At 45.0% G+C, this 19,780-nt stretch overlaps 1 protein-coding gene across 8 annotated transcripts in view; it reads right to left on the reverse strand.

The window, feature by feature from the left end:
* Positions 1 to 574: 574 nt before the first annotated feature.
* Positions 575 to 19,780, reverse strand: part of LOC147219360 (uncharacterized) — a 106,029-nt gene continuing 86,823 nt past the window's right edge. For 4 of the 8 annotated variants that reach the window (XM_086172642.1, XM_086172639.1, XM_086172647.1 and 1 more), the window contains 7 exons: positions 19,494 to 19,747; positions 14,768 to 14,827; positions 10,050 to 10,142; positions 6,674 to 6,755; positions 6,475 to 6,584; positions 6,021 to 6,216; positions 575 to 4,810 (listed from right to left, as the gene is read on the reverse strand). In XM_086172642.1, the coding sequence (XP_086028768.1) occupies positions 4,806 to 4,810; positions 6,021 to 6,216; positions 6,475 to 6,584; positions 6,674 to 6,755; positions 10,050 to 10,142; positions 14,768 to 14,827; positions 19,494 to 19,747 (800 nt within the window). In that variant the 3' untranslated portion in view covers positions 575 to 4,805. The remainder of the gene's footprint in view (positions 4,811 to 6,020; positions 6,217 to 6,474; positions 6,585 to 6,673; positions 6,756 to 10,049; positions 10,143 to 14,767; positions 14,828 to 19,493; positions 19,748 to 19,780) is intronic. The other 4 variants (XM_086172643.1, XM_086172640.1, XM_086172644.1 and 1 more) reach the window with 2 other exon arrangements.

Raw genomic sequence — 19,780 nt, forward strand, 5'->3', positions numbered from 1 at the left:
CCAATATTTAGAATTTAAGGGGAGGAAGAGGAGGGAAGATGAGCTCTAGCTAACAGGACAGAGGCCTCTTAACAACCAGCGGTTAGTTTGTTGTCTTCTGCATGCTCTTGGCGATGGTGTTGTGCCCTACGGAGTAAAACAACACACTACAGTGGAGTCGACTTACAGCACGGAGAAGTAGACCTCCAGAGCCAGAACGCTAAACCGGCTAGCGGATTGTATGAGCTAACAAACATTGGCATTGATGTTGGCCGGAACCAAAACTTTAGCATGTCTCTCTTCCGCATGACAAATACGTGATCTGTCTTTTGTTTATTTGGAGGTTTGGACAATGTTTGTCAAAATCCAACCCGATGCACATTAACAACCAAATCGAAACAGCTGGCACTTATCGGATATCATTCTGACGCCGAATCGATGTTTCTAACGATAAACCGACCGAAAGTTAGCTCTACGGCACGACATCGGTATCAAAAACCCAATCCCGATTTGGTCGCATTAAAAGTCGGACAATAACTTTTAATGCGGGGCAAAATCCTACGATTCCCTTTTTTTTTTTGACGGTCAAAACTCCGGGGGGTTAAATCTGGGAGCTGGATGAGCTTCCAGAAGCTACTTTTCAGTGCTGCGAGGCTGAGACGTCCCTGCAGGTGGAAGACATTGCTAGAGGCTCCAGGTGAATATCTACCAACACTCCTTTTTTAATTCTCTCGGTATTTTTTTTTTTTCTTCTTGGCTGTTTTGATTTCACAGTAAGAGTTGTTTTGGGAAAAAAAAAAAAAAAGTAGATTTAACATTCACTATACTCTTTTCAGCAATGCTAATGGGTCCAAACTAGGCCAGTTTTGTTAGCCATTCTGCTTAGAAAGCTAATTTGGTCCGAGCCTTCCCGTGTTTCCTTCCCGTGTTGGTAGGTATGTCAAGGTGTCTACAGGAGCTTTAACACACAACTTTCTACAACATGCTGAAAGACCAACCTGGTTATGTAATCTAGTCTGGGGGGTGGCGGTAGGCGGAAGAAAGGGCTGGCCAGTGTGTGTCCGGTGTTGCACAACGAGTGTTTTTTTTTTTTTTTTTGACTTCACCTCAATCCAAAGAAACGAATTCAAAAGTCGTGTAATTTTTGCGATTCCATCTTCGGTTTTCTTTTTTCAGCGTTTGTTCTCGATCGGGTCGCGGCACACATCGCCTCCCCTCCTGTCCGTCTACCGGGAGCCGGTAAAACGAGAGTTTCCACATCCATGATCTATCTTCCGAAACAGAACAAGAGACAAACCTCATACAGGTAATTTCATAGTCTTGCATCTTTAATACATTTTAAAAACATTCTTGAGACTCCAGCAGCCCCTTTCCTTAGCGGAAAGAAGGACTCTGAAGAAAGAAAAGGTACACTTTTCCTCTCTTTTCCTTTCAATCTTATAATAATACCATTAGTAACTGTAACAGGTTTATGAACGCAAGAGTTCATCCATCAACATCCACAACACCCTGTTAAGAAGTAAGTTTTTTTTTTTTTCCTTTTTGTTTTTTAGAGATACTTCCGGAGTGATAAAAACATAGCGGTGTCTATTTACAAGGGAGGTGTGAGATATCCAAGCGCTAAAACCGCGGGGTCAAACAGAAGTGTATGGACGTCAGGGTGGAGATCTGTTTATCACCTTTCTTTCCCCAAAGTTACCAAAATTTAAGATAGTTTCTGGCTGCTTTTTTTTTTTTTTTTAATGCAATTTCTTAATGCGATTTCTCGCTTATTCTCAGGTGACCTCTTTTCGACTTTTAAAAAAGTGACCGCAGGATATCAAGAATAGCTTTCCCGTGAATACGCGATTCTACTTTTCAGCGCTAGTGACGAGCCATGCTGTGCGTCAAAGGGCTTCGACCGATTCGAGATTAAACATTCCCTTCGTGAAATCCTTAAACCTTCCCCGGTGTGAAAACAGACTTCGTAACGTGGTCGGAAAAATTTAAAACAAAAAAAAAAAAAAGAAACGGCGGGGGAGGGAAGGGGGCAAGGAGAGTGTTGAACCATCGTAGACGGAAGCACAACACCAACGACCACTAACTTCCGCGGAGTTCCGCCCGTCGGCTCACTCCGAAGCCTCTCACGCACATTTAAAAACGACTACTTGTTCCTATAGTTTATATACACGAACCACTAGCTACGCCTAGCAAAGTGCTTGCGCCCATTCGCTTCTATTCCCGACGAAATATTCACAAACTTTGTCTCACAGATGGTCACACGTGTGTCATGTATCGGGTTTTACTCATAGGCAACTCATGGGAACGATTTGGAGGAACGGTACAATATCGAATATGAATATATCGTGCTTTTAGTCGTCTAGTCTTTATTACTGACTATTGATCACTTGCTCGTTGATTATCATAACTCTTATCTAACTACCGAGACTGTTTTGCTCCCGAAAAGCGCACGTGTACAGTACACAGCTGACGATGTGGTACCAATATACAGTAAAGCAACTTTTAGACCACTTTAGTGCGTCGAGGAAATGAGCAGGACCGTGTTCGAAGTGCACAGGACTCTGGGAGTTTGAGGGCGAAAGGGGGGAAAGGGGAGACGTACACGAATAACGTGATACCCTCCTTGGAGTACCTTAGCACGGACGCTAAAAGCTTAACATGAACGGTGATGTCGGGGTTCTCCGTCAGCCTTCGGGTCTCAGAGCCAGACAATCAGTGTTTTCCAGAGGCTCGGCGGCGCCCTCTACAGGATGGATGCAGTGGGAACACTTCACACATCTGACAACGACGGCCACAAACACCTTTCTTTTTTTTTTTGTTTTTCCCGCACGATGCATAGCGTTCCGACCTGGTAGCTTCTACTCCTTCGAGCATTCCCACGACTTCCTGTACTTGTTTGTTTTTTTTTTGTTTTGGTCTGGAAATCAACGTTAAATCACAGTGCTGTTCGACAACCGATGATGAGCCGCGGGTCAAATCATATTGTACGTCAAATATTAGCCGCGGCGGTCCGCCCCGCCTCTCCGAAATACAGTTACATTCATGGCACTCTGCGTAATTAGACAAAAAAAATTTTTTTTTAATTTGCTTTCTTTTGATGATGTACGGGAAAAACGTTCGCTAACGTTCATAGCGGAAAATGCTACAAAGATGCTGAATCTATTTACACTACAAAATGTCGGCTGAAATGTAGCTCGGGGGTGCGAAGCTAGCCGCCCGTCTTTATCTGCTAGTTCTCCTGTGGGTAAATTAAGTAATCACGCTACTTTCAAAACAAATATTCCAACAGCAGCGTTGCCACAAATGTAAAAATATTCCCGCCCCGACGATGCCACATCCTGAAAGTAAATCCAAATCCTGGTTACGACGCATCTGCGGCTTCTTTGGTCATTCCCTGTCCGTCTTGTCGGTCTGACCGTCAATCGGTGAACACACAGGAAGTGAGGACGAAAAAAAAACAAAAACAAAAACGTCCCGACAGGAGAGGAGCATCGCCGCGGTTTCCGCCCGAAACCCTTATAAACGATATCGAAGATCATCCCTCTTTCCGTTCGTTTGGGATCGACCCCCGTTAAAAAAAGTGGCGTGAATTATTTAGGGATTAAAAATGAACCCGCTCAATAGAAGGATGCTGCAAACCAGAAACAAATAAACACAAAGTCAATCAAATTATTCCTAATTTTGCTGAGGAGAAGTCATTACATTTACTGCCTGAAGGATACTGTGTGTGTGTGTGTGTGTGTGTGTGTGTGTGTGTGAAAAGAAAAAACCAGAACTGTTTTCAGCTGGTGTTTCAGGTTCACCTCTGTCAGCAAGACAGACTGACACCTCAATGTGTGTGTGTGTGTGTGTGTGTGTGTGTTTATAAAGTGCTACATGCAGCATTGTGCTGACTTGTATTCACAATGAAGGACAAAAGGTGCAGCAGTTAAACTCCGAGTCGGCCGAAAACAGGCTCCAGGGTGAACCGTCAGATGTTCTGCTCGGTGCTCCTACCGCATCGGATCCGGCGTCGTTCTGAGGCCAGGCTAACGGAGAGCGCGGCGGGCTTCCCGCACATCCCCGCCGTTATCCCTCCGAAAAAACAAAAACAAAACAAACAGACGGACTCCCGTCCCGTGAGCTTCAACTCCACAACCTCGACTCTTCGCGATCCCGGCCGCTTCACCTACTGGCCCTTTTTCTTCTTCTTCTTCTTCTTCTTCTCTACGAGCGAGGAGCATCACCACACTGACGGCCCGACGGGTCGGATTAGTAAATAACACGAGGCTGGTCTATTCGAAGCGGACGTGACGGAGATACAGACCGGACACGGAGGTGGTGCTAGCACAAGTCTGCCGATAAGAACCGCGGGGAGGGGGGGTAGAAGTAGCGTTAAAAGTCTGGAGTACGATTTAAAACCGAGGCTGCGGGGACAAGTGTTTAAATGTTGATGACACTCACAGGTGGGAATATTCTCTATAAAGTGGGATTATTGCACGGCGGGGTGGGGATTTTTGGGGGTTAAAGTCCTCTAAGCCAGTGCTAACAAGGAAAACGTTATTAGAGAAGTAAACACGGACAAACGGCGAGTGCTCTTCTCTGCGGCAGGCGGGACCGGAGGTCGACCCGAAGGTGTCGGAGGTCGGGGTTTGTTGGGCGATCGGGCGACGGACGCCGGAGGAACGCTGAGAGGCGAACGGTCGGTTTGGTGCTGTGGGCGAGATGGAGGGCGGGGCCAGAGGGGAGTGACTGCGCCGTGGTAAGTTGGTTGGTTGGTTGGTCGGTTGGTTGGCAGGTCGGCGAGCGCCATGCGTACCCCGCCAAAAACTCCGGGTCACTGAGGTTCAGTCTGGGGGACGGAAGGAAGTAGGGGTTAGAAGGGGAATTGAGAAGAATCCATACCTTCAGGCGTTTTTTGGTGACCACCAATTTTTGGATAATCACCGCTCAGAGATGAGCCTTTCAGTCATTGTCGGGAGATTCAAAAATCAGGGAGATACATGTGGCAGGACGGCTCTGAAAATGACCTCCGTCCACCGCCGTCTCCATGGAAGAGGAGCCGGCGATGCCGAAATCGAGGCGGAAACTCTACCTGCCAGATGGTCTTAAGCTAATGGTCTGTCGCCGTCTGGGGCCGGGATGAAAAATGAACGGACGTGACTTATTGGGCAAATTGCCTGCGACCTCGGAGTCTGGAAGCCACGGCTGCAGAGCCAGAGATAATTTTACCCACCAAACCTGACTAAGCTCCGCTCGATGAGTCCCTCCGTAATCTTATTTGGGTGCAAAGAGTCTCGTATTTTTACCTTCTCGCTCTGTCAGACACAAGTTGCAGGGAATCACTCGACAAAACGGGCGCAGACTTTGCGAGAACGCATGTAACCGGGGCGATCCAGCTCTTACGTAACGCAAGCGTATTAAATGGAATAGTCAACGTTCATATAAGAACGGAGAGTTCAATACAAACTAATTCCTGTTATGTAATCCGGATAAATCAAGAGATGCGTTCGGGTTGGCTAGCACATCCTCCAAAAAGCCATCGCTACTTCTTCATCCAAAGATGTGCAATGAGTGACTTGAAAATGCGGGGAACTTAAATCTCAGAAATATATATTTTATATTAGACTTTGCTGCAGATGATTGGGCTTTATTACACCAAATGTCAAGTTAGTTCATCACACAGGTGATCAAACATCATGGTCTGCTGATTGGAGTCCTCCGCAGCGCCTAAAGGGTAAACCCTTTACGACACCGCGGGGGAAGGAAGAGATTAGATTCAGCTTCCTGAATCCACAAACACCGAGGCAACGTGGAGAAACCGGCGGGTTCATAAGGCAGCGACGTACCCATCACCCGGATTGGGTTGAGTAAAACTTTGCACGTCGCTTTTAAAGGTAAAGCCCATGGAGCATACATGTCTTGCCCATCTGTGGATGGATGGCATGTTAATCGTGCTAAACGTCCAACGATTGAGATTAAGATAAAGATTTGTGTCCGACTGACATTTGTTTGAGTGTGTTCAAGTGTGTGTGTGTGTGTGTGTGTGTGTGTTCACATACTTTTCTCAGTGATACGTCTGTCTATGCTAAGGGGCTCCCTCAGTCCGTCTCCCCCAAAGGGAGAAGGTGTGGTCTCCTTCACCCCGTTCTCCTTAGCTACGCCGCCTCCCGGTGCCGTTTCCTTGGCAACACTCGCCGGTCCCGTGGCGGGGCCGCTGCCGGGGGGTGAAGGTGTTTTTTCCTCCGCCTTCTCATCCTGCAGCCCAAGATGGAGGCACAAGGTCAGCAACGTGCTCACACACACACACACACACACACACACACACACACACACACACACACACACACACACACACTTTGCTTGTTGATGTCCTTTCTGGTGTCTTCTCAAGCTACAACGCCATCTAGTGGCAACAGGGCAGTGAGTCAGCAGAATCAGCGCACTGTATGTGTGTGTGAGTGTGTGTGTGTGTGTGTGTGTGTGTGTGTGTGTGTGTGTGTGTCAGAGCCTCACCTTGTGTCCGTTGGTGTGTCCATTTCCAGACCCCACGTTGTCCATGGAGCCGATCTTGGACTTGGCCTTGATGTTCAGCTTATGGGACTCGATCTTGACGTCGCCTCCTCCTGCGGCAAGAAGAAGAAGACCGTCAAGAAGACCAGACGCATGAAGGAATGCTCAGAAGGAAGGAGGAAGAGGGAAAGCGAGAGCCCACCTGGCTTGTGTTTGATGTTGTCCTTGGAGCCGCATTTAGACGTCACCTTGCTCACGTCCACCTTCTTGTTCAGGATCTGCACCTGGGAGTGGGGCGACATTCACGCCGATTCAGGAGGTCACGCGCACCTGCTTCTGGGAGTCCACTTCCACTCACACCGAAAGGTTTTCACGGTTGCGGGATAAAAAGTAAAAGTCCGGACGGAAAGTCAGCGGCGCACTCCCGCCATCAGGTACAAGGTGGTGTTAGTCTTCTGACAATCTCAAACCTGTTTGACATGATCGCAAGTCCTTCAGTCTTTACGGTGACTCAGCACAATCAGCAACCAAAAGACCAAATGTCGTCTGAGACGGTATTTGTTGTCGGTATGGTTAATCGGGAACGGCGAAGGACGTCCCGATCGGTGTGGAACATCCAGAAAGAGAAGCGGAAAGTGGAACAGCCCATTGGACCTTCTCAGCACTCCAAGGTATCACCAAAAAGTTGAGAAGGAAAAGCAATGGCGTGAAGTAGCAGAGGCTCTGCAGATACATTGCGCGGAGGGAAAAAAGTTGCAAAAAGAATCGAGTCTTGCAAGCAGTGACCCTGTAAGATTCATGGTCTGTAAAATCTCAGGCTGAGACCTCTTCTTCACCTTTCGGCTTTTCCCTTCAGGGGTCACCACAGCAAGTCAACCTTCTACATCGAACCCTATTCTCTGGATCCTCCTCTCTCACAACAACTACCTTCATATCCTCTCTCACCACGTCCTCTCACTACTAGCATCCGTCTACCAATATATTCACTGTCCCTCCTCTGTCCATGACCCAACCATCTCTGACCTTCTCTCCGAAACATCTAGCATGTGCTGTTCCTCTAACAGACTCGTTCCTGATCCTCTCCATCCTGGTCACTCCCAAAGAGAACTTCAACATCTTCATCTCTGCAACCTCCAGCTCTGCCTCCTGTTTTTTCGGCATCATAGAAGTTCTAGGCCATATCACTCACTACTGTCTTCTACACCTTTCCTTTCCTTCTGTTTGATAGTCTACTATTGCATTGTACCCTTGACACTTTTCTCCAGCCATTCCAACCTGCTTGAACCCGTCTCTTCACCTCTTTGCCACGCTCTCCTACACTTTGGACCGTTGACCCTAAGTACCTGAAATCCTCCAACTTCTAGATCTCCACTCCCTGTAGCCTCAACGTTCCATCTGGGTTCCTCTCATTCACACACATATATTCTATCTTGCTGTGACTAACCTTCAATCCTCTCCTTTCCAGCGCATGCCTCCACCTCTCTAGATGTTCCTCAACCTGTTCCCTGCACTCACTGCAGATCACAATGTCACCTGCAAACATCATGGTCCATGGAGATTTCTGTCTAACCTCATACGTCAGCCTGTCCATCACCGTTGCAAACGAGAAGGGGCTCAGAGCTGATTCCCGATCGAGTCTCACCTCCACCTTGAACTTCTCTGTTACCCCTACAGCACACCTCATTACTGTCTCACAGCGAGCATACATGTCCTGCACCAGTCTAACATACTTCTCAGCCACTCCAGACTTCCTCATACACAACCAGGCTGAGACTAAAAACTCTAAAAACGAGTCTTCTTGGACGAGTACAACTACCTGGGCGTCCATACAGACAGTAACGGTAGGCGGTAAGCTGAAGGCGGCCGACGCTAGCGGACTCATCAAGTAGGTCGACTCCGTCCTGGGAGTTGAACGGGACTCGTTGCTGGAGGTGTCTAAAGGAGGATGCTGCTTGGTATCAGGTCACGACACCTCTCACCCCTCGCATGCTGGACTGAAGTCCTACCAGAGCTCCTTCAGCCGTAGACTGAGACCACCGAGGAGCCATCAAACTATATAACTACTCCCCTTTCTGCAAGAAGGAAACCTGACGGCAATAAAATCAATGTCATGTTTCGAGTGAAGGGATGTCATGTTGGAACCTTCCTTCGGGAAGTTTTTCAGTTCTCTGCGGTTGTTCATTGATTTAAAACAACACAACACATATTTTGTCTCTACAAAGCATCAAGACAACAACAAAAAAATAATTCATTTACATTTTAAAAGTGTTTTGTGGCTCCTGGTGTTTTCTTTACGGTGGGAAAACATCTCCAAACGGCTCTTTGAGTGCTAAAGCTTGCCGACCCCTGACCTAAGTACTGGAAACCCTCCAACTTCTTAATCTCCACTCCATGTAGCTTCACCTGGATTCTTTTCCAAATCTTTCCAAAGACCTCAGATATGTTTAAGGCCTAAGAGAACAGACGTCCCAGACTCGCCAAAAAAGCCTTAACCGCTCATTTTAAATCAACCTAGGTTGTTTTGGAAAATTTCTCACAGATTCTGCACCTTCATAGTGTCATTTTTTTTTTTTTGGGGGGGGGGGGAGGGGGAGCAAATGCACAAAAAAAAAAAAAAAAATTCAAAAATATGAGCAAACCTGCGCAGACAGAAATAACTAATAATCCAGACGCGAGTCGTTGGAAAGAGTCTGCAATCCAAGATAGATGGATCCGATTTATTCCTTTTCTTTATTATCTATTTGTTTTAATCCGAGCACGTCGAGCAAAAACAGAGACGCTCTAATAAACGAAAAAGGCCCGACGGGTCGGCATGGCGACCTGCTCGTGGATTATTCTGGGCGTGAAGAAACCATTCATGTAACGCGGTTGATGCTGAAAGAAGAGGCCGACACACACACACACACACACACACACACACACACACACACACACACTTGTGTGTGACGGGCGACTCAGGACGCCAGGGTTCCAGGCCTTTTCTGAGGATTATTCAGCAATTTATCGCTGTTTTTATGACAATATTTATCGTTATTTTCGCGTTATTTTCCGAGAACTCACCGCCAGCAGAAGCGTTTACCGGATGCTAATATATATCTGGATGCGGACAATAAGATTATACGTCGATTTTAGAAACAAGCAAATAACCCCCCCCCCCCAAAAAAAAGGGGCGTTATTGGATAAACAAAGATACATTTCCCAGCCCCGCGTAAAAACAGATGCAATTTACCAAATCGAATCCGAAGTGATTTGGTTGTTCGCTTCCGAAGCCCCCCGAGCGACATCGACCGACGCGCAAAGTATAAACGCGAAACAAGACGTGGTCTTCGTAACTCCTGGACCTCCGGGCTGGTTTCCACGGCGGGGTTGGCGAGGCGAGGCGAGGCGAGGCGAGGCAAGGCGGGGCGGGTGTGTTCACAGATCATGCTAGTGGCGGGTGGACATGCATCTCCGGATTCGCCCCTCTCGGACACATCGACGTAACTGGCGCCCAATAACGCTAATTCCGCTTCCCCCCCCCCCCCAATTTGGAATTTGCGTAAAACACCTCCAAGTTTATCTGCCGTAGCGGTACTTACGTTGCCGCCCCCAGGGACATGTTTGATATTGTCCTTGGAGCCGCAGCGAGACGTGACGTGGCTGAAGTCCAGCTTTTTGTGCACTATTTGAACCTAAAGACAGGCAGGGAGACACACAAGACAAGCCAGAGAGGGGTTGGGATACGGGTAAAGGTGGGGTTCGAAGGGAAAGCCGGGAGGAAGGGGAAGGAAGGAAGGGAAGCGTTAAGGAAAGAGGGAGGAGACAGATGAGAGCAGCAGAGAAGAGCAGATCAGCAGGCGGCTTAAAGTCAACAGAACACAAGTCTTGTGCTGGAAGTATGGAAGAGTTTCTGTCATTCAAATCAAACGGGTTCCTTCCCTCCCGACGCTCTTTTTGGTTGATTTTTGGACCGCGGAGGTTGTGGACCTGGCGGCGCAGCCTCCGCGGGATTCTGAGACGCTCCACGCCGCGGTTGACGAATAAAAAAAGATGGGATCCTCCAAACGGCGCCGAGACTGTGGGCAGGTTCGGGTCGGCTGATGAGCAACTCGGTTTGGTTTCTGCAAAAGACGACGGCGGGCCGTCTTGTTTGTTCTTTCCTTCGACTTCTTCTTTGCCTTTGGGCTTTTCCCTTCAGGGGTCGCCACAGTGAATCTACCTTCTCCATCGAACCTTATTCTCTGGATCCTCCTCTCTCACACCAGCTACCTTCTTGTCTCTCTCACTACGTCCATCCATCTTCTCTTTGGTCTTCCTCTAGACCTCCAGTTTCAGCATCCGTCTACCAATATATTCACTATCCCTCCTCTGTCCATGACCCAACCATCTCCGACCTTCTCTCCAAAACATCTAGCATGTGCCGTCCCTCTGACGGACTCATTCCTGATCATATCCATCCTGGTCACTCCCAAAGAGAACCTCAACATCTTCATCTCTGCAACCTCCAGCTCTGCCTCCTGTTTTTTCGTCCTCGTAGATGTTCTAGGCCATATCACTCACTACTGTCTTCTACACCTTTCCTTTCCTTCTGGCTGATGTTCTTCTATCTCTTCGTACCCCTGACACTTTTCTCCAGCCATTCCAACCTGCTTGGACCCGTCTCTTCACCTCTTTTCCACACTATCCGTTGCTCTGGACTGTTGACCCCAAGTACCTGAAATCCTCCAGCTTCTTGATCTCCACACCCTGTATGCTCACGTTCCACCCAATTCCTCTCATTCGCACACATATATTCTGTCTTGCTGCGACTAACTTTCACTCCTCTCCTTTCCAGAGCATACCTCCACCTCTCTAGATGTTCCTCAACCTGTTTTTCTGCTCTCACCACAGCTCACAATGTCACGTGCAAACATCATGGTCCGTGGAGATTCCTGTCTAACCTCATCTGTCAGCCATCTCAACTGCAAACAAGAGGGGCCTCAGAGCTGATCTCTGATGGAGTCCCACCTCCACCATGAACTTCTCTGTTGCCCCTACAGCACACCTCATTACTGTCTCACAGCGAGCATACATGTCTTGCACCAGTCTAACATACTTCTCAGCCACTCCAGACTTCTTCATACAATACCAGAGTTACTCTCTTGGCACCCTGTCATAAAATCTTAGGCTGAGACTACCTTCTCTCCAAAACATCTAACATGTGCTGTTCCTCTAATTGACTCATTCCTGATCCTATCTATCTTGGTCCCTCCCAAAGAGAACCTCAACATCTTAATCTCTGTTTGTTTGTTCTTTCCGTTGGTTATAAAAGCAGTTTCAGCTTTTATTAGGTGTGGGAGTCAAAGACACCGGGGGGAGGGGGGACATCTTCCAAGAACGTCTAGAAGCTTTGTCCTCCTTTGTGACGCAAAAAGAAACACAGCGACTGTCTTTTACAGGAACTTTTCACGTGAGCGACGGACCTCACCGTCTTGGAGAGTTTTAAGGGTTGCTCAACAGCGAAACCTTTTGAGAAAAACCTGAGAATTTGGGATTCGGAACGTGTCGGCGCCGGCGGGAGGATTCCGGCGAGGAGCGTGGTTACCTTACAGGACGCTGGTGTGACTTAATAACAGAGTACTTCCATAAAGAGCGTGAAGTTAAAGCACAGGACGGACACTGGAAGGTGAGACAGAGCGCATGCAACACATCACGGCGCCGGCCAGCCGGGGGAGGCGGGGTCAGAACGCCGACGGCAGCCTGGAAGCGGGCGGCGTTCATCCGTCCGTCGCGGGCCAGTTCCGTGGAAAACTTCCCGGAAGGGCGTTAGCGGGCGGAGCCAAGCGCCGAGCCGTCGTGAAACAACGAGCGAAGTCGCGCGAAGGTCTTCTTCGTAAGCTATGGAAGTGGAGATGGTTAAAAAGCACGCCGTTCCAAAGATGAAAAGCAGAATTAAACGTCTGGAAGGTGCGGCGGTCGGGACCTCCCGGGGATCCCGATACTCCGAAGAACTTCTTTTTCTCGACGATTTCTAAATGACCAAATTTTTGAAAACGAGAGTTTGCATTTTTCCAGAAGGACCTTCTGGAAGTGAAGCATCAGTGAAGCACTCGTCCTTCATTCCAAAAACAAAATCGGCGGCCTCTTCCAGGGATCTAAACCTTTTTGTCTTCCCTCTTCCCGACGTCTCCGGGCGCCGCTATCGTTTTCTCCCTTCCTTTAAAAAAAACGTCGGCTCCGTCTTCGCCTGTTTCTCCGGGATGAAAATGGCATGATGACGCAGGTGGCAACAGCAAAGGATGAGTCACAGAGCAGTTAGCAAGCACACACACACACACACACACTCGTACGGGCACGGACACGCACAATCAAAAAGAGCAGCAGCCAATAAAAAGTGTGTGTGTGTTTTTTTTTCCCGTCTAAATCCAATTTCCCCCCTGCAGGTTAGACACTGTAAGGGACCCTGATTGATTTTTTTTATTTTTTTTTGGGTTTCCGCGCCGTCACGTCTCCGCCGCGGCCGCTAGAAAGGTCAAAACGAAGGTGAAGACGCTCGAAACGCGCGGCGTCGTGTGCAAATAATTCTCCCAACGTGCAAGACTTTCATTGTTTTCTGCGCGATAAATATTTAACTGCGCAACAACCCCTGCTTATACACAAAATTAACACATGTAAACATCTATGCTAATCATCTATCTGAATGTAATCATTTATAGTTTTATTTGTATTTCTTATTCTCCCTCCTTTTTGACTGTTTATACAATTTCCTACTATTATTTATTATTGTTATGTTTTACTTGAAACTCTGGCACAACAATTTCCTTCGGGATAAATAAAGTTGTTCTTATTCTCATCTACATGTACTTGTAAATAGACGTGATATACGTTATCTATATCTTTAGACGTATTATTATAAATAAGATATAATTATAATATATTATATTTTTTTATTATCGTTCGTTATCCCGAACCCCAAAATTGTATTAACGTCAATAAAAGAGCAAACTGGATGGTTGGAGGCGGCTAACGCTTAGCTAGCGTTAGCCAACATGCTACCTGTATCACTGTCATTACGTTCCTGCGACCAGCGGGTTTTAATTTTATCTGCCGTGTCAAATGTGTCCAAAAGGCCCGAAATGTCGGATATTTGGATTTTCAAACATGTGTCGTAACCCTGTGCGGCCAGAGGTGGCGCTGTTGAGCTACGTAAGACAAAACGTTATTAGCAATATTTCTCGCGAGAGGCAGCTGTGGCTTTGGTAATGAATTAAAATTGGATTTTTGCTGAATTTGAATAATTTTTCCTCTTCGATGATTCAGATGCTAATTTCAGTTGCGATACCGCTTTTTGGCAATTTCAGGACCCTGAGAGAAGCTGCTGTGGCTTTGGTAACAAACACGTTTGGTTTTAGATGAATTTGAATAAAAATTAAATAAAAAAAAAACGAAATAAAAAGCTAAATTAAAAATATTTTTTAGCTGAATCTAATCATTATTATTAAGAATAATTAATGATAATGGATTCAGCTGCTAATTTCCGTTGCAATATCACTTTTTTTTTTTTAATTTAAGTATTTCCAAAAAAGCAATTTAAGGACCCCGAGAGAAGCAGCTGCAGCTTTGGTGCTATTTTCTCTCTTAATAATGAATTCAAAATTATTACTTAATAATAATAATATTATATTATAATAATTATTCTAATTATTATATTATTATAATTAATTCAGCTTCTCATTCCAGTTGAAAAACATTTTTTGGGAAATATTAACTAAAATCAGGAACATATTTAAAATCACATATTAAAATATATCATATTATATAATACATATCATATTAAAATATTTAAAATCACAAACACAAAATAATTATATCACAAACCAATATAAGGACTCTGAGAGAAGCAGCTGTGGTTTTGGTAACAAATGGGTTAGATTTTAGCAGAATTTAAATAATTTTTAATTTATTTTTCTAATTTTCCTCTCATATTCTTCAGCTGCTAATTTTAGTTGCAATATCACTTTTGGGAAATTTAACTAAAATCAGCACAAATTGGCCAAAAAAAAAAAAAAAAAAAAAATCTAAGACAGCATTTGTTGTTAATGGTAATTAATCGAAATGTTATATTCTGACTTTCCCGGCCTTCCCGTCTTAGCGCTTTTAGCATCCATGCCGCCGTCGCCGCCGCCGCCGCCGCCGCCGCCGCCCCCTCCGTAGTCCCGCCGGCCAATCACAGCGCTGCGACATGCGACACGATGGTGCACGTACTGAATGCACGGAGGAGGTGGGAGGTTGTAGCGGCTGCGCGAGGTGTGAGGATGCGGATGGCGAGGGGACTCACTCTGGCCTTGGCGGCGGGGTTGGATTGGTCTGATGTCTTGTTGTTCTGGGTGGACGAGACCTGGGGAGACAACCAGCCCCGCGGTCAATACAACCTCCAACCGACCAAACGCCACAGCACCAGGGGGAAAGAGGGGAAAGGGAAGCCGGCCGCACCCGGGACACCAGTGCTGAATGCTAATCCGAAGGGGGAGCGTGTTAGCGATGGCATGATGCTAACGCGCGGCGCGGCGGCCAATCGAATGGAGGCTGACTGAAGCAGACGGCGCTTTGGAAAAGAAGGAAAGTGTGGAGGGGGAAGGCGGTTTATTCGAAGGGGGCGGGTTTGTCGGGTAAAGACGAACCCGACACACACACTCTCTGCGTCACACACACACACACACTCGCACGAGCAGAGTCGGATTCCTAAAAACCGAGAGGGAAGAAAGCGTTAGAGGAGTGTTAGAAAACACAAGAGACAAAACACAGTTGCTGGAAATAGTGATGGATTTTTGCAGGGTTTTTTTTTTGGAAAACATAAATAAGGAGTGATTTTAGGTTAATATTTTATCAAAAAAATGGATGCGCTTTTGCAGGTTTTTTTTAGAAAACACAAAAAAATTAGCGATTTTAGGCAAAGATTGAAAGATTTTATCAAAAAAATGTGATGCTTTTTTCCAAGTTTGTTAGAAAACAAATAAAAAATGAGCAATTTTAGGTTAACATTTTATCAAAAAAATTGATGCTTTATTGCAAGTTTGTCAAAAAAAAAAGGAGTGATTTCAGGCTAAGATTTTATCAAAAAATGAGATGCTTTTTTCCAGTTTTTTTTTAGAAAACATACAAAAATTGACGATTTGAGGTTAAGATTTTATCGAAAAACTGTGATGCTTTATTGCAAGTTTGTCAAAAAAGAAAAAGGAGCGATTTCAGGCTAAGATTTTATCAAAAAATGTGATGCTTTTTGGCAAGTTTTTTTAGAAAACATAAAAAAGGAGCGATTTTAAGCAAAGATTTGAAGATTTTATCAAAAAAATGTGATGCTTTTTTCCAATTTTTTTTAAAAACATCAAAAAATTATTTCAGGGAAATATATTTTAAAAATAATGTGATGCGTTTTTGCATTTTTTTCAGAAAACAAAAAAAAAACCAAAGCTGAAAAGTTTTTCATTAAAGATAAAATAATGGAGTTGATTTAAGCAAAAATGTCAAAAAAGTGATGCTTTTTTGCAATTTTTTGTAGAAAACAGAAAAATCAGCTATTTTAGGCAAAGATTTTGTGTGATGGTTTTTCATGTTTTTCAGAAAGCAAAACAAAATTGAGTTGATTTAGGCAAAAATGTGGTCAAAAAAATTATCCTTTTTTTTGCAATTTTTTCAGAAATCAAAAAATTAAGTTGAAATTGGCAAAAGTATTGTTAAAAAAAGTGATGCTTTTTCTCAAGCTTTTTGGAAAACAAAAATTGAGCACATTTAGGCAAAAATGTCAAAAAAAGTGATGTTTTTTTCTCACTTTTTCGGAAAAGATAAAAAAATTGAGTTGAAAATGTTATCAGAAAAAGTATTTTTTTAAATTATTCTGTATATAATACATGGCACAGGACACAAATCATAGGTGTGTGTCCTAAATTAAGACAAGATAAACCACTGATCCCTATCTGGGAAATTTTGTCACAGCAGCGTTTCAGTTAAAGTGTCAATAAATATGAATATAAATATAAATAGACAATTAGCAGAAAATTAAAAGATAGCAAAAGACAGACACCAATAAATAGACAGCAGAGAACAACAACAACAAGGATAAAGATGGACAACAGAATGGAAAAAAAAAAGACGTTAAGAGTGAAAGTAGACATAAAAAACAGGGATAGAAACGTAAACAGAGTAATGACAAAAATAAACAAAAATAAGCAGGATGCAAACGATAAGGATAAAAATAGAGTTGCCTTTACAGAGTTGGGAAAAGGCAGGAACTACTTCATAAATACTTGTCAAAAAAAAATTACAAAAGTGATTAGAAATTAGAAAAAAAATTAGAAATGTGTCAAATTATTATCGTTTTAAATCGTTGGCTCCAAAATTGAAACTGAAATATTGGAATTGAAACTAAAATTGTAAAAAAATTGGACGTCAATATTGACTTAGCGGATAAACGGCTCCACCGCTGTCGCAATATTTGTTATTTATTTGTTTGTTTGAAACGGAACATCATATTTACATACATAACGTGAGCATAAACAAGCCCTCGGAGCTGCTTATTAATATCACTACATAATACTGTACGTGTGTGTGTGTGTGTGTGTGTGTGTGTGTGTGTGTGTGTGTGTGTCATGTAGTGAGTTGGATGTGAGTTGTAGTGAAGAGGATGCAGAGGCGAGGGTTAGATGGGCGATCGTGGAAGCCGAGAGGGAAAAGACAAAATTTGTATTTTATTTATTTATTAATTTATGTTTTAATTTATTACTATTTATTTTTATTTTATTTCATTTTTTATTAATGTGAAGCCAGTTTTTGCGGGTGTCTCAAGTGACAAAACTGCCAAAAAAAAAAAAAAAAAAGGAATAAAATCAGCAATTACTGGAGGCATGACAAAAACAAGCATAATTTTTTTTTTGTTGTTTTCAGTTTGTTTTTTTTGTTTGTTTTTTACCAGAGTCGGCCGGGAAAAGGAAAATGAATCAGTGTGAGGGAGGCGTCCCAGAAGACTGGAGCGAAGTTCTGACGAGCACATGTCCCGCCGACTGCTGGAAATATCTTACATAACAACGTTGTGTTTTTTATTACAACGATTCTACATTTCCGATTCACGATCCACAAACCTAGACAACTGCCAGACCAGTACCGTCGTTTCTGGACTATTGGGCGCACCTGATTATAAGCCTACCGGGTAAAAATAAACAAGTAAATAAATATATGTTTACAAATATAGGCGTCCACGTTGTAACATGAGATATTTACACAGAAACATTTTTAACTTTTAATTAAATACATACCGGAAACATCCACAAATGCGTACTGGAAATGTTTTTTTTCCGAACAGTGCCTGTAACACGGCTGAGGAAAAGGATTAATAATCAATAACACAAGGAAAAGTACATCAGTTTTCTATCCCCGCTTTGTCCTACTCCAGCTAAAACTAAAAAAAGTTGTCTTCTTCCGTGTCGGAATTGAACGGCCTCAGAGTTTCATCGGTCTGATGTGACGAAGCTAAATGTTTTGGTGGCGTGAAGCTCGTTAGCCCCTCCAAAATCCATAAATGCTGCATCGTTGTTTAAGACGCAGCGTTAAAGCGTGTGGAAAAAGTAGCGGCTTCTAGTCCGGACGAAATACGTTGGACGTCTCGTGATGTGGAGATGAGTGAGTTAGCGAACAGACGACAAGGGAACAGGAAATTAAGGTAGCTTTGCTGAAGCTAAAGGTGTCACATCTCTGTTGCGGGCAGGCTAACGCACAGCTAACATCAACATAAGACACGGGTATTATGCTACGGAGCAGCTAACATCGACTGAAGCCAGACGTTTTAGCTAGCTCCAGTGATACGGCAATAGCTGGCTAAGAGTGCTAGTTTGCCGACTTAGCTAACCGGTCTTGTTTGCTCGAACACAACCCCGAGCCGATGCTCTCGGTAATGCTAACAATCGTATCTATTCACGCGGTGAAACCTGATCTCCTCAGCTATTTACAGCCACACAAGATTTTAGCTAGCTCCGATAGTCCCCTATGGTGGTTCGATACAGCGAAAATCACTGTAATTACATAAAACACATTAGAGAACGAGTTAAAGACTTTCTACGCTATTGTGTCCGTTCAATAAATGCGCATCTGCAACTTTTCCGGACAGATAGACTCAACGGTAAGTCATTTTCACGAGTACATCCGCCATGGAAACATAAAAAACAAAATCCCCTTCAAGGTTCTACGACATGTACATGTATGCTTTTACAGCAGATATTAATGCCTTCACACCAAACGCCTGTTTTAGTCGTTATCGGACTTTGCGTAAGGGACCACAGGAGAACAGATTCTTAGCAGATGAATAAAGACCGAGTGCAAACACAAAGAGCGCGGAGAACGAGGACAACGGAGGTACGAAGCTCGAGGAGGCAAAGGGGAAAACACAGGCCATGAAACAATGTTATAGAAGCCGGCATCGGGAGGATGGAACTCTACGGGAATCAGGTGGCCCCCTTTTTTCCTCTGCGCTGAGATATCTGGGTTGACACGGCAGGAGGAGGAAGTGTTTGTCTCCAACATAACAAGGAGGACTTTCATCTCAGCGCTGAATGGCACACAAGCCCATCCCCTCTATGGGCTTTCCCACCAAAGAACACCTTGGTGATCGGACAGGTCATTTTCTGCATCTGCATTTTCTCTGAACAAGCTAAAATCTATTTTTGAGAAGACAACAACGCCTGTCTGGATGTAGAATTCCTGATTTTCAGCTATGGGATGTTCGCCCAAACCGCCAGGCGCCTGTCTGTTTACTGCATTTCCGGTCGACTGAATGTCCAGCATCGTCTCACATTTGGGCGATGTTTATTCCAGTCACAACAAAATGACACAACGAGACCTGACAAAGCATCTCCGGACCTTCTGCCGGTTGGGGACGAGCTACCAATCTTAAGGAGACAAGCAGGAGTGGCTACAACGTACACAGAGTTGACAGTGGATTCCCAGCGAAGCCGAAGGTAATCTAGCCAAACCCGGTTGGATCCGGCGTCCTCACTGACTGTCTCTCCTGGTCCTACCTTTCCTCCTCCTGGCTGGTACTTGATGTTGTCGATGGATCCGATCTTGGAGCGGACGTTCTTCAGGTCCGGTGTGGGCGCGTTGATGGGTCTGGGGGTTCTGGGAGCCCGAGGCGTCGCCGCCTTCTTCTCCATAGCTGTCTGCTTCGGGACGGGAGGCTTGGTGATCACCCGGCGGCGATGGGTGGCGCCGGCTTCGCCGTTGGTGGTGGGCGCCGGGGCGCTGGTGGCGGTGGACGCTGGGCGAGGACGCGCTGGAGAAGAAACGGGACCGGATAAAGTCATGG

This window comes from Fistularia commersonii, chromosome 25, assembly GCF_037954325.1.
Source record: "Fistularia commersonii isolate RoL2024-O1a breed Wild chromosome 25, RoL_Fcom_v1.0, whole genome shotgun sequence".
Lineage (NCBI taxonomy): Eukaryota > Metazoa > Chordata > Actinopteri > Syngnathiformes > Fistulariidae > Fistularia > Fistularia commersonii.